Consider the following 14,680-nt stretch of genomic DNA (forward strand, 5'->3'; position numbering starts at 1 on the left):
TATATTTTAAAGATAACCTCTGACAATAAAGTTATTGTCTCGGAGAAACAGTGGTAACGGCGGCTGATGAATCTGTTGGCCTCTCTGGCGTGCCGAACATGGTTTTTTTATTTCAGCGGTTCAAAGGCGTCTGACCCCGTTTCGCCACGTCATCAGTTCTGTTCCGTAAAAGGCCCAGCAAAGAGTCAACAAAGCTTATTCTTTACAGCCCAAAGACTAGCCCAAAAATACAATTTAAAGAAAGGATTATACAGTCAAAGGATCCACAAGTCCCAACGAACTGGCTATGATCATTTTCAGGCCAAGAGGGTTAAGGACTTGTTTTGATTAAAACACACACAAAAGCAAACTTGTTCGTTACTATTATTCAACATAAATAATTGGATACAAAGCGAGACAACTCTCCAAAATCTGAGGAACAACGTTGCCCTCCTCCCAAGAATATTAAAATTTATAGTTTCTTTCAGGATTTTATCATTTACTAATAACCTATTGAAGAAGTACTTGGTCAATGAAACTTTGGCTACAAAAAAAACAACACATATCAAACTCTTCTGCCGTCAGAACACCCAACTTCAGAGCCGCTTCCTGGAAAAATTTTAAGCACTCAGATTTCACAAACTTATACAGACAAGGAGCTGTTCAGAATAAGGGATTTTGGTTCTGCATTGAACAAGATCCAAAATAGAGGAGTATATACTTCTCACATACAGATACATCCCTGAACATATTTTCTAGTGTAGCTTTATCAATTTTCAAGTATGTTTGATTTCAAGATGAAGAAGGACAAAGAGTTTCTTGTGTTTACCTTCAATGTAGATCCTTCTTTGTCAGCTTTCTTGGCAACTGCTGCAGCATTGTCATATCCGATTTTCTGGTAAAAGGAGACAAAGGATTCGAAAACTTTAGCATACGTGTAACTTCATTTGTAATCCTAGTGGGAAAAATGGATGACGTAAAGGCAGATTTTAATATCTGAAGACTTACCGGATTCAATGATGTCACAAGCATAAGGGACTACAGAGACATACATCAAAAAAAAAAACAAAGAATCAGTTCCCGCCCGTGATCATATTCAACCCAACAGAGACGTACAGTAGCTTACCTCATGCAATAGCTTTGAGATCCGTTCTCTGTTGGCCTCAATTCCCCTCACACAGTTTTTCTCAAACGAAGCTGAGGCATCTGCTACCAATCTAATGGACTGTGTCAAAGAGGCGAGATCCAAAGGTTCAGATTGACAATATTTTATATACAATAAAACAAAATAGATCCACAACGGAAAGAGATTAACGTACATGCAAAAGAGCGCTTGCGATCACTGGCTTAAATACATTCAATTCGAAATGACCATTTGACCCACCAACTGTCACAGCTACATGATTGCCCATAACCTTCAATTTTGTAAAATGCAGCTCAAAAGAGTTAGGAAAGAATTTAGATCCCTCTATCAGTAAGCATGCATTGATGAACATAACTTACCTGAGCACAAACCATAGTCAAGGCCTCACATTGTGTAGGATTAACCTTCCCCTGAGAGAAAGAAAAAGAGATTTAAAATCATTTGAATCAAAAGTAATGAAAACGACAGAAGAACAAATTTGGAAGACTGCATTTATACAGGCATGATGCTGCTTCCTGGCTCGTTTTCAGGCAGAACAAGCTCACCAAGACCACATCTTGGGCCACTATACGAAAATATGCTTTAACTCATAAGAACATATAGTAAAAAATATTTTTAAGAAAAACGAGTGGATACATACATACCTTCCAAGAAAACGTATATCATTGGCGATCTTCATCAAGGATGTGGCGATTGTGTTAAGTGACCCACTGGTTTCAACACAAGCATCGTGTGCAGCCTGGAAAAATCAGAATAATTAAGCAACTGATTTCATATATCAACCATTTAAGAGCATCTTAATTTGTTTAGGGACTAACCAGAGCTTCGAACTTGTTTTCCGCAGTGACAAACGGCAAGTTTGTTTCTTCGGCTACTGCAGCAGCTATCTTTACGTCAAACCTATACAAATATTACCAACAGACAACAGTTAGACTAAGAGGGGTTGAACCATGGGATGTGAATAAAGTTAGAAATGAGATATACCCTTTCTTGGTGTTTAATCCTGTTCCAACAGCAGTTCCACCTTGTGCAAGCTGGCCAAACATTTTTAGCAAATTAGAAACCAATGAAAAATTGGACAAGTAGAGGGAAAAGCACATCCTCCAAAGATATCATTTTGCCAAACCTGATAGAGGCGGGGTAGAGTGCATGTGACCCTATTAAGCCCATACTTAACCTGCAATCATGAGATCCAAATTTTGAAATTGCATATGATTTTCACTTGTGCAAGACAAAGACAATTTAGTGAACAAAGAACATACTTGAGTAGCGTAGCCACCAAATTCTTGTCCTAGCGTCAAAGGAGTAGCATCTTGAGTGTGAGTTCTTCCAATTTTCACAATATCTTTGAACTGGAAGGACTGCCAGAAAAGGAGATAAGTTTGAGAAAATTAACAAACGCAACAGATAGGTGAGGAGGAGTATGAGATATAAATAAATATAAACACACTGAAGTGAGGTCAAAAGTAATTTATGATACTATTTAGTGCAAGATTCATGTTGCAATTCAGAGAGTAAGTGTGTAAGTTGAGAAGAGAGGAGAGACCTTAGAGTGGAGAGTGGAATGCAAAGTTTTCAAACTAGGGATGAGCCTTGAATTAATCTCAGTTGCAGCTGCAATGTGCATGACCTAGACAAAATCAATAACACAGAGCGTCAGTAGGAACAAGAAAGAGCGGAAGCAATGGAAAGAAGAAGCTTACAGTAGGGAAAGTGTCGTTAGAGGATTGAGATCGGTTGACATGGTCATTAGGGTGGACACATTTATCACCACCAAGAATCTCAGCTGCTCTGTTAGCAATGACCTAAAGAGCAAAAGACATAAACACAATGCCTCCTTGTATATATATATATAGATGTGGCAAGAGAGAAAGTGACCTCATTAGCATTCATGTTACTCTGAGTGCCACTACCAGTTTGCCAAACAACAAGGGGGAAATGATCTCATAGAGCAACTTCCTGAGCAGCTTGCATAATGGCTTTCCCAATTGTTGGATCAAGACCATACTCCATGTTAACCTAAAATCACTCAGCTCATCACCAACGCATAGATGACAAGAAAATCTCCATAATACCTTGGCGGCGCACTTCTTCAAGACGCCAAAAGCGCGGACGATAGGCTCGGGCATACGCTCGCGCTCACCACCGATCTCGAAGTTCTGAAGAGATCTCTGCGTCTGGGCTCCCCACAATCTGCATCATCAATTAACACTGGTGGTGTGAACTAAGCAAAGTCTATGTGTCAAATTAGATATAATTCAAAAGATGAGAGAGATCCCCGAACTTATCGGAAGGAACTTGGATCGGGCCGAAGGTGTCTCTCTCCTCCCTAAACGTTGAATAAGATCTCATAGCACGCCGCAGCGCTGTTCCGCTGGAGAGACGCCGTGAAGCGACGTTAATCGCCATTGTGGGGACGGAGGTGGTGGAGAGTTTCGATATGACAGACGGAGAGATTAAAGATAGCTACAACAAAAAAAAAAAACAAATTATATAATAACACACTTGAGAAGCGATTCTACCTAGGGGTGTCAAATGGGCCGTCCGGACGGATTTGGGTATGTTCAGATGGACATATTTTTTTTGGGCATTTTTGGCTGAAGCCCAAATAATTCCATTACCAAATAGGACCATTACCAAATAGGACCATGTCCAATTGGACTGTCCATGAAGTCCAGATGTCCACTTAATGTAAAAAATCTAATTTTCAATTTAAAAAATGTACAGATTCCAAGTAAGCGAACTTCAACCTTGGATCCAACACTGCAGCAATAGAAAGTATATCACTGTAGTCTTCCCAGTACTTGTCAAACTTCAGCTTCATTGTTTCCACCATTTGACAAATTGTCTCATCATCTGAAGTCTCATTCGCTCTCAGCCAACACTCTATTTTCCAGACTTGCATGAAGTATAAGTTCGCAGTCGGATATGATGAGCCAGATACCAAGTTTGTCATCTCAGCAAATGGAGCCAAAAACTTACAGATGAGTGCTCCTCTAGACCACCCCAATTCTGATGGAAAGCACTTGTAGCTCGGATCTACTTCAGAGAGATTACGCAACGCTTCTCTCAATGGAAGAGCTCTAGACAACATCTTAAAGGTTGAATTCCACCTCGTTGCAACATCACCTTCATAGCAATACTATAACCAGTATGAGGTGGGGAAAAAGCGCAGAATGACAATATCTTCGCCTTTAGCTTCCAATTATCAACGTAATGAGCTGTCAGACATAAATACCCCTCCACAGTGATTGCCCTCCACAAATCCGTAGTAAAACAGATCCTCCCAGGAACTTCACTCAAAACCTTCCTAAGAGCAGCTTTCTCATTTTCATATATCTTACGAACATCAGACACAGCCGTGTTTCTGCACCAAAACTCAATACCAGGATTCGCATACTCAAAAGCTTCTCGAATTCTTCTAAACTCAACAAATGAGTATGCAAGATCGTGCTCAACAATAGCACCAGCAATCATCTCACGGAAGACCATCATATCAAACTTCCTACTTCTAGGTGTGCTTCCAGGATTCTTTGAACAAACTCTACTATGACGCAGTAAAGTATTAGTCCCATTGCTTAGATCTATGAAATAGGAATACTCACAATGCTTGCAGATAACTTTAGTAGTCCCATCAGGCAATTTATCTCCTAGAATTTCAAAATGCTTCCAACACTTTGAATGCCTCCGCTTACGTCTCCGCCTTACTCTATTCCCAGCCGCATTTGTATAATCATCTTGTACAGAATCATGACCATCTTCACTGGGATCCATCATGTCATTACCACTCAAATAGTCATCATCATCATCATCATATAGGTTCAAAGTTACATCATCCATCTGAACAAAAGAGATTAAAGAAAACCATTAGAGACAAATGAGACAACACATTTACACAAACTCATACCTAAACTCGTGTCACTATATACAAATGAGCAAAGAGAAGCTAAACAGTGAGAGAGAGAGTGATGAGCGACTAACTGACTACCTTGATTTAGAGAGGATAGAGTGGGAGCAGTGGGAGCAGTGAGTTTAGCGTTTGGTTCCAAAGCCTGAGTGACAAGCCTGCATAAACAAGATGATAACAAAGCTTAGCGTTTATTTCAAAGACAAACCCATATCTAGAATCGCAAACCCATCATGCAATAGTGATCTCTTTCAGCTAACAAATACAATCCATCAATCCATCATCTCAGAATACTAAGAGCTATCGATGAAAGCAAGACTCTACAAGTCTAGAATCAAACTCTACAACTCTTAAAGAGCTCGCAAACCCATCAAATCTAGAATCGCAAACATTGAATCCAGAATCGCAAACCCATCAAATCTAGAATCGCAAACCCATCAAATCTAGAATAGCTAACCCATCAAATCTAGAATCGCAAACATCAACTCCAGAATCGCAAACCCATTTTTGGGTTACGAGAATCGCAAATCCAGAATCACAAAAGCAAATGAGAGAGAGAGAGACTGTAACAAACCTGAAACAAATCGGGTTACGAGATTACTGGGTTTTGACCGTTTGAGTTACGAGAGAGAGAAATTTGGGTTACGAGAGTGAAGACGATGAAGTGAAGAAGATGAAGTGAAGAAGATCGAGATCTCTCTCGTGATTAACGAAAAAAAAATTTTGATTTTTCCCCAAATCGATTAACCCTAAACATTTTAAAAATTTGGGCCGCCCATGTCCATTTGGTTTTGCCCATTTGGGCTATGGGTTTATTTGGGCCTCGTCTATTTGGACATACATTTTTCCGGACAAATATGGACTATCCATATTAGTCCATATTAATTTGGACATGGGCCATCCATGGACAGCTAGCCCATTTGACATCCCTAATTCTACCGAATCTAACTTCCTTGCTCGATTTTTGCTAAAATAACTTTTTCATCATCCACTGACCTGTTTCCTTCACACACATTCACTCCACAAAGATTGTATGTCTAGTATAATTGGGATGGTAAATAAAAGCTTAGTTTTATACCCCTTTTTTGGTCAAGCAGGTCTCATACGTAGGAAACTGAATGGCAACGTGACTAATACCACCTAGTGCAGGCACAACTACACCCGCTCTCATTCCTTGTGTCTGCTGGAGGATTCAAAGACAACAGATTCTTATTGTTAAGCAGGGCAGGGTAAATACTTAACCGTTCCTTCTTTGATTGAGAAGAAGAAAAAGGTACCTGAAGACGAGTCTTGACAACCCAAAGAGGATGATTAGTGGCACTGGTCCAGAGGCAGCCATTACGTTAGCACCAACGCCGCTGAGTTTGTGATCCTCATCTAATTGCATGTGACAAGATTAACTCCCATTGTTTGTTTAAGATAACTGGAAGCAGAAACAAAGTAAAGACTGACCATTTGAAATTAAAAAGCTCTTGAGTTGGTCCTACATTGTGAAATAAACCTGCCAAAAAAAAAAAAGGAAAAACTTGTTTAGAACAAGCAATCTACTTCCTTTGCTCCAGGATCAAACAAGTAGTAGAACAAGTTGAACTCACTCACCGCCCAATTTCGAGAGAAGAGCCATGACGGTAGGGGTATAAGCCACGCATGCCTTCTTGCTTGAAGATATGCTCAAGACTCCCAACATATAACACTACCTGACCAACCAAATGGCACATAAACATAACAGATTAGCAATTGAAATCTATTGGCGGGTGACAGCAAGACATAATAGAAAAAAAGGAGAAACCTTTGATGTTGGCCACGTGACCAAATGTTTCATAATCCTAATATCAGCTCTCATTCTCAAGCTCCTCCTGACCATCTCCAATCTCACAAGCTTCTTCTTCCTCATCACATGATTGCACGGAAACAAACAAACATGCACATCATCATCACATGATTGCAAACACGCAATTTTTTTAAAACGTTTAAAAAAACAAGAGGGGAAAACTGTATATTGCCAAGGATTGATAGGAATAACAAAGTGATCTCATAAGTGTAAAAGTCAAATGGAACCTAACCTCTCTAACAATCATTCAAATAGATAGGATGCTAGTTCCTAATTGTTTCTACATTATGAATATACACATAAGCTTCTTCCTTTTTCAATCTAAGAAAATATAGAATATTGCCAAGAACTGATAGGAATAACAAAATGATCTCATAAGTGTTAAGTCAAATGGAACCTAACCTCTCTAACAATCAATCAAATAGACTGGACGCTAGTTTCTAATTGTTTCCACATTATGAAGATACACATAAGCTTCTTCCATTTTCAATCTAAGCAAATATAAAATATTGCCAAGAACTGATAGAAATAACAAAATGATCTCATAAGTGTTTTCACATTATGAAGATACACATAAGCTTCTTCCATTTTCAATCTAAGCAAATATATAATATTTGCCAAGAACTGATAGAAATAACAAAGTGATCTCATAAGTGTTTCCACATTATGAAGATACACATAAGCTTCTTCCATTTTCAATCTAAGCAAATATAGAATATTGCCAAGAACTGATAGAAATAACAAAATGATCTCATAAGTGTTTCCACATTATGAAGATACACATAAGCTTCTTCCATTTTCAATCTACGCAAACATTATATATTTGCTAAGAACTGATAGAAATAACAAAATGATCTCATAAGTGTTTCCACATTATAAAGATACACATAAGCTTCTTCCATTTTCAATCTAAGCAAATATAGAATATTGCCAAGAACTGATAGAAATAACAAAATGATCTCATAAGTGTTTCCACATTATGAAGATACACATAAGCTTCTTCCATTTTCAATCTAAGCAAACATTATATATTTGCCAAGAACTGATAGAAATAACAAAATGATCTCATAAGTGTTTTCACATTATGAAGATACACATAAGCTTCTTCCATTTTCAATCTAAGCAAATATATAATATTTGCCAAGAACTGATAGAAATAACAAAGTGATCTCATAAGTGTTTCCACATTATGAAGATACACATAAGCTTCTTCCATTTTCAATCTAAGCAAATATAGAATATTGCCAAGAACTGATAGAAATAACAAAATGATCTCATAAGTGTTTCCACATTATGAAGATACACATAAGCTTCTTCCATTTTCAATCTAAGCAAATATATAATATTTGCCAAGAACTGATAGAAATAACAAACTGATCTCATAAGTGTTTCCACATTATGAAGATACACATAAGCTTCTTCCATTTTCAATTTAAGCAAATATATAATATTTGCCAAGAACTGATAGAAATAACAAAGTGATCTCATAAGTGTAAATTCAAATGGAACATAACCTCTCTAACAATCATTCAAATAGACAGGATGTTAGTTTCTAATTGTTTTCACATTATGAATACATAAAGCTTCTTCCATTTTCAATCAAAGTAAATAAAGAATATTTGCCAAGAACTGATAGAAATAACAAAGTGATCTCATAAGTATAAATTCAAATGGAACATAACCTCTAACGATCAATCAAATGATGGGACGCTAGTTTCTAATTGTTTCCACACTATGAATATACACATAAGCTTCTTCCTTTTTCAATCCAAGTAAATATAGAATCTCCCCAAAAAAAAAGATTTGAAAAAAATAGAAAAAGAACGAAATTAGATACCTTGAGCAATGGGGATTCTCATCTTTTCTTCCACCATCTATCGCTTGAATCTTCTCGGCAGACTTACTTCCTCTTTCACCTTAACTCTTTGCTGCAGAGACACAAAACACCAACCAACAGTCAGGCCTCAGTCAATTTCTACAAATAATCTGTAAATTTTTCAATATTTTTGATCAGAGAAACTCATACCTCTCAGTTCTGAATTTCAATGAAGTGATCTTAACCTGCTTCTTCCTTGATTTTCTGCTTCCTTCCCACTCTCAAATCACTGAAACATCATCAGATCAAACAAGTTGAGAAGACTATAAACCGGCTGCTGTCCCCAGGACCGAAGCATTGGGGTCAAAGACCAATTCATTTGGATTGTAATGGAGTGTAGTGTAGACTGTGTAGTTTAGATGGAATGAAGAAGAAGATATATATATAGATAAGGGAAAATAATGTTACCGTTACTAGTAAATGGCTAGAGTCTTTTGGTTTTCCCTATAAAATTATTTACTATTTTGTTTTTATAATCATGTCCGTTGGATGATAAATGCAATTTAAAGAGAACATTAAATTTTTTTTAAGCAAACTCGATAAAAGAAAAGTAAATCCTTTAACACTAGCCCTCGGATCAAAACTTTTGCTTGATAGAATAAGCTTATATTTCTAGGGAAACTGTTATTAAAGATTCATCCTTGTGGGATCTAAAGGAATGTAATGGCTAAGAATTATAACTGGTAATGTTGTTGACATTTCTGGACAACCCCTTGGTGGGTCCTCTTCTCACCACATTGGTCCAACAAGACAAGCGCAGGTATTCATTCCTCTCTGGCTTCTATTTGGAGAATTTCCCCAGCCCGAAATGGAAGCTCTCCACATTCACGTAACCTCATTGGTGGGTTCTATCAACTGCGCCTGACACGAACACGAATTCATCTCCTGTAACTGCTGCATCCAACAAGTTCATCTCAAGTCAGGTTTATAATCAAATCTACTTGGAGAAACTAGATCCTCTTGTGCCTTGGCGCAACATAGTCTGGCTTAAGCGTGGGGACAGATTGATTACCTGGGGGGGGGGCAGCATTACAGAGGACAATTGTGGAATTATTAGGAGGAGGATGAGAATTAGCGGAGGACATATCTCGGATCTGAACAGAGAGGAACCTTATGGAAGAATAGTTTCGACAAAAAATGGTGGTTCCAAGCGTCGCATGGCCGAGAGAGAACGATCTCTGCTCAGATATTCCCGAGACTTATTTCTCCCTCTCTCTTACGCAAGTCAACGGAGTTTTAATGAATCTGAAGAAAAACAGAACAGGCCGTGTTTGTGTTTTTCCTTTACCACGTGGGAGAGAGAGAGGCTGTCCGATTACTCAATTCAATATTCTCCTCCCTTTTTTTTACTATTTGTTTTCTCATTCTATTTACTTTAAAAAATGTTTTTTTACCTGAGCAAGTTACATACAAACCTGGCCCCTTTTAAATTAAATATAGTTAGCATGGGCCACGTAGAATCCAAACTATAACGTCAATGATTAAGATTACTACGGAATCTCTAATAATATTTATTAACACAATTCACTAAATCATCGAATCGCTCTATATGACGGTTTTGACGCGTCACCTACTTGTAACATGTGACATTGCTGGTTTCACAAGATCATAACCACAAGTAAAGATACGATTACAAAGCGTAGTTGGTCAAGCAAACAAAAATAGTCAACCAAATAAGTATACATTATTTCAATTTATTACGTTTAATTTTTTGAATTTCCGTTGATTATTTAAAATTTAAAATTTCCGTTGATTATTTAAAATTTAATGCCCCTATAAATTTAGGTCAAATCTTGTATTGTCCCCGGTGAAACCATTGTCTGGCTCCGCCACTGCCGTAAACTAAGAATTTAACAAGGATAAAAAAAGGGCAGTTAGATGTTAGGCCGTAAATGCAAACCATTTTTATGTATGAGTGGATAAACTATATATCTGATTAATTTATTATTTTATAGTTTCAGAAAATGTAAGTTTAACACAGATTACAGTCACAACTCTTAAAATCGATGATCCACATACATATGTAATTCGCTAAGCGGTGAGAGTACATGCAATAGAATCAGAGGAAGGTTTAGGTACATTGCGGTGAACCAGAGTCCCCTGCGCCATCAACATGGATTTGTAAATCTCCACCAGCTTCTTCTCCTCATACTCCCTCGACCTCGACGCTATTGCCGGAGAATTGGCGAGGCGCAGCATCATATTGACGTAAGAATCTCGAAGCCGCGTTAAAAGCTTCTTAGGGGACGTCTTTCTCAAGACCCTCAGCTTCCGCACTATCTTGATCCTCCTCCAAAACCGTCTCTTCCGGGTCGGATCCGAGTTCGACTTCTTAGCCGAGCCATCTAGCCTTTCGTATCCTCGTCTTGACTTCCGCCAATACCTTATCTTCATCACACTCTCTCACTCGATGTATATATCTCTTTTGTTATCTATAGATCTAGAGAGAGAGGAATGAGCAGTGGAGACTTTTAGTTAGCGAGAGGGAGACTTTTTGGTTTGTTTATAAAGAGCACGGATCTATGTGCATATTCCACTACGTAAATATCATGCCATATATTTATTTTATTTATCCCGGAATAATTAAAAATGGTTCACGTAGGAAAACATTAAATTTAGGTAAGCTTATTGAGTTTCTCACCCCAACAAACAACGAATGATGTTCAAAAAAAAAAACAAACAACGAATGATGATATTATCCAGAATGGAAAGTCAACACTCAAATTTAAGAAGCATGCAAAAAGACTTGGTTAATTTGCTACTTTTTGGGGGAAATAAATAAATTCATTAAAAAAACGCAATGAGATGCGCGTTAACAGCGAGATAATTGCTGGTTGCAATAAATGTGTAGTAATACCCTCAACCTCCCCTCCCCCCTGAAAGAATCGTGAGCGTTGGATCTCTTTTCCTCCCCCTCTCTCATGTGAACTACACTTTTATTGTTGGAAAAATACAACCGAGTTTTATTCCTAGGCCTTTTGAAGTGGGGACTGTAATGTCTACAACCATGACAATGTGTTTTGGTGTATTTTGTCTAGATGATGTTATAATTGATATAAAAAAGGAAAGAACAAGTTTAGATTGATTCATATAAGTGTCATGTATGTAGTTGTAACTTTGTAAAGAATAACTCACCAATGTCAACTCGCATAAGGGAATTATAAGAAATGAGAAAAAGAAAGTAAAACTATTATGATTATCTTCGGTACTTTACCAAAGAGAAAAGGAAACTTTGGTTCAAAAGAGTTTCAAAAATGAAACACAAATCTCAACATAAAATCACCAGGACGCCAGATACTACAAAACGTATCTCAGTTAATATAAAGTGTCTATCGACTCCAAAAAAAAAAAACTGTACTTGTCTCCATCATATTTTTAACCAACCTTAATAACTTTAATAATAAAAAGAAATATATATCATAGTATAACTAACTAACTAAATGTTGACAGTACTTCTAATAAACTGAACATGTATTGTTTTCAATTCATTTTTTTGTAGCATTGTACTTGGTGTTACTCATATAAGCCATACTAATTTCTTAATTAACGGTTCTTAACATATCTCACTGTTCAATAAACCTACCTATTTATTGCAACAGAATGATCTAACTAGTGTTTACTTTTTCTGCTTTTAACTTGACCAGAACTTGCATCTCTTTTGGGACAAGGGCATTTAGAGAATAGAAATTCATAAAGTAAGACCCAAAGTACATCTCCATTGAAAAATATCTAAACATGTTAAAGACCCACAACAAAGTAACCCTTTATGTAACTCTCTCGAAAAACAATGTAGCTTTGTTCGTAACATATTCATACTTCTTGTAATGAGCATCAAAATAAAACCAGACTTGTTAAGTCACTCCTGTGACAAAAGAGTGCATTTATATTACATACATGTTGAACTAAAGCGACCCGATCTATAACATTGAACCTTGTGCTGGTGTGACTCTCACCCATAGAAAACCGATTTTTCTCTTTTCTTTCCTAGAGTGAAAAACTCTTACATTTTCTTCGCTATATATATACCATCTTATAGAAAAAATGGCCACAGCCTAAAGGAGTTTAGAAAACAAACATACTATATTATCATCATCAACTTTGTGAAACCTTTCTCAACGTTTTTTGTGATTTTACCTCGGAGTCGCTTTATCTTAGTGCTATAATTAGATTAATTTCGGTTATTAGTGTTTATATTATATTAGAGCAATTTTTCAAATAACTTTTAAAAAAAAAGTTTTTGTCACAATAATAATTTTTTTTTAAAAAGATCAAAATATCATTTTTTATTTTAAAAAAATCACAAAACCTAAACCCTAAAAAGTAAAAGATAAATATTAAAATTTTCAAAATAAAATAGGACTATATTGATCAATTTATTTTTAAAAAACTTAAAACTGGATATTTGAGTGAATTGCCCATACTTTTTTGGTTTTTAATTATAGAAGATCCAATTTTTTGTCCAATCAAGTTTTTGTAAAAATACAAGGAAAACTAATAATTCCTTTTATAAAAAACTAGTAACTTATATAAATAGGCCATAAGTTTATACATAGCCCATGAAAACGTAAGTTTACAGTTTTGGCGGGAAAACGTAAGTTTACAGTTTTGTCGAAAAACCGCGTTTTTGCGGTTTTGACGGGAAAATGCGTTTTTTCGGTTTTGGCGAGAAACCGTGTTTTTATGGTTTTTGCCGGTAAAATACGTTTTTGTGGTTTTGACGAGAAACCGTGTTTTTACGGTTTTTGCCGGTAAAATGCGTTTTTGCGGTTTTGGCGGAAAAATGCATTTTTACGGTTTTGACGAGAAACCGTGTTTTTACGGTTTTTCCCGGTAAAACGAGATTTTTACGTTTTGGCATGAAAATACAATTTTTGATTTTGGCGAAAAATCACGTTTTGTGGAAAAACGCGTTTTTGTGGTTTTGGCGTGAAAACGAGATTTTCGTGTTTTTCGGTTTTGGCAGAAAAACACGTTTTGGCAGGTAAACGACAAATTCGTTATCTCAAATTCGTTATCGAATTTGATAAATAGCTCTCTCTCTCTCTCTCTCTCTCTCTCTCTCTCTCTCGCGGGAAAAAGTTGCAGGAAACCCTAAACCGATCCCAAATTCGTTATCGAATCGAGATGGCAGGAGGAGGAGGTGGGTAGTTTTGGATTTCAATTACTTTTTGTAGATTAATGTGGTAGGTGATGCGGCGTTACAAAGGCGGACGGGAGTGTGGTGGGACCTGAACTCGTGTCCGGTTCGTGTGCGTGGGTGCATAGAATCAGCGGTGCACAAGCAGATGGGTCATCGTTCTAAAGTCGTCATCTATGCCATGGGCAACCTAGAATACATCTCTAGTGACCTCTTGGAAGAGATAGCTTCCTCTGGAATCCTTCTTGTCCACGCTCCCTGCGGTGGGAACGACTTCAGAAAGATAGACGGCCAGTTATCCTTGACCAGCAGCCAGTAGCTCAGAAAGTTTTTGTGGGAGAGTTTGTCTGGGAAACTTTATTGAATGACAACATCACATGTGAGATGATGACCGTGAATGAAGATGAACCTCTCTGCATTTGCGACATATGCGATGACACTTTCGAAATATGTGCCGAATTCATCACTCATCTCAAGAGTGAACAACACATGAAGGAGTTGTCTGATATAGTGCCTAGAGACTCCTGGTACTGTCAGCCTATGCATTTTTGCCATGTTTGCAATTATCCCGGCTACGACGAATATAACATGCTCCTCCATAACCAAAGTGAAGATCATCATCGCAAGGTAAAGCATCCTTGCCTCTTCTCTACATTTATATTGTATAACCAACTCTCTGTATCTATAAAAAATTTGATCCCATTTGGCCTTCGTTTTGTAGTTAAGTTATTTCTTTGTTGTTCACTCGCACTCTATTTTCCCGTGGTTATCATATATTATATATATATTTGAAATTGAGCTCATAC

General features: G+C 37.1%; 1 protein-coding gene, 1 long non-coding RNA gene and 1 pseudogene across 2 annotated transcripts; 1 reads left to right on the plus strand and 2 right to left on the minus strand.

The window, feature by feature from the left end:
* Window positions 1–342: 342 nt before the first annotated feature.
* LOC103843726 lies at window positions 343–9,628 on the minus strand (annotated as a pseudogene).
* On the minus strand, window positions 9,313–12,642 carry LOC103843736. Its single transcript, XM_033283407.1, has 2 exons — window positions 9,750–12,642; window positions 9,313–9,631 (listed from the first exon to the last, which is right to left on the minus strand). The coding sequence occupies exon 1, from the start codon at window positions 11,129–11,131 to the stop codon at window positions 10,769–10,771; it is 363 nt and encodes a 120-aa protein (XP_033139298.1). The 5' UTR covers window positions 11,132–12,642; the 3' UTR covers window positions 9,313–9,631; window positions 9,750–10,768.
* An 8-nt stretch (window positions 12,643–12,650) lies between these two features.
* On the plus strand, window positions 12,651–14,672 carry LOC117130682. The gene is made up of 2 exons (XR_004453988.1): window positions 12,651–13,877; window positions 13,925–14,672. It is a non-coding gene; the product is annotated as an uncharacterized LOC117130682 (long non-coding RNA).
* The last annotated feature ends 8 nt before the right edge of the window (window positions 14,673–14,680 follow it).

This window comes from Brassica rapa, unplaced genomic scaffold (genome assembly GCF_000309985.2).
Source record: "Brassica rapa cultivar Chiifu-401-42 unplaced genomic scaffold, CAAS_Brap_v3.01 Scaffold0640, whole genome shotgun sequence".
NCBI lineage: Eukaryota > Viridiplantae > Streptophyta > Magnoliopsida > Brassicales > Brassicaceae > Brassica > Brassica rapa.

Excerpts from the sequence above, each read along its gene's own strand:
- LOC103843736 (XM_033283407.1), bottom strand. The coding sequence starts at position 11,131 with ATGAAGATAAGGTATTGGCGGAAGTCAAGACGAGGATACGAAAGGCTA.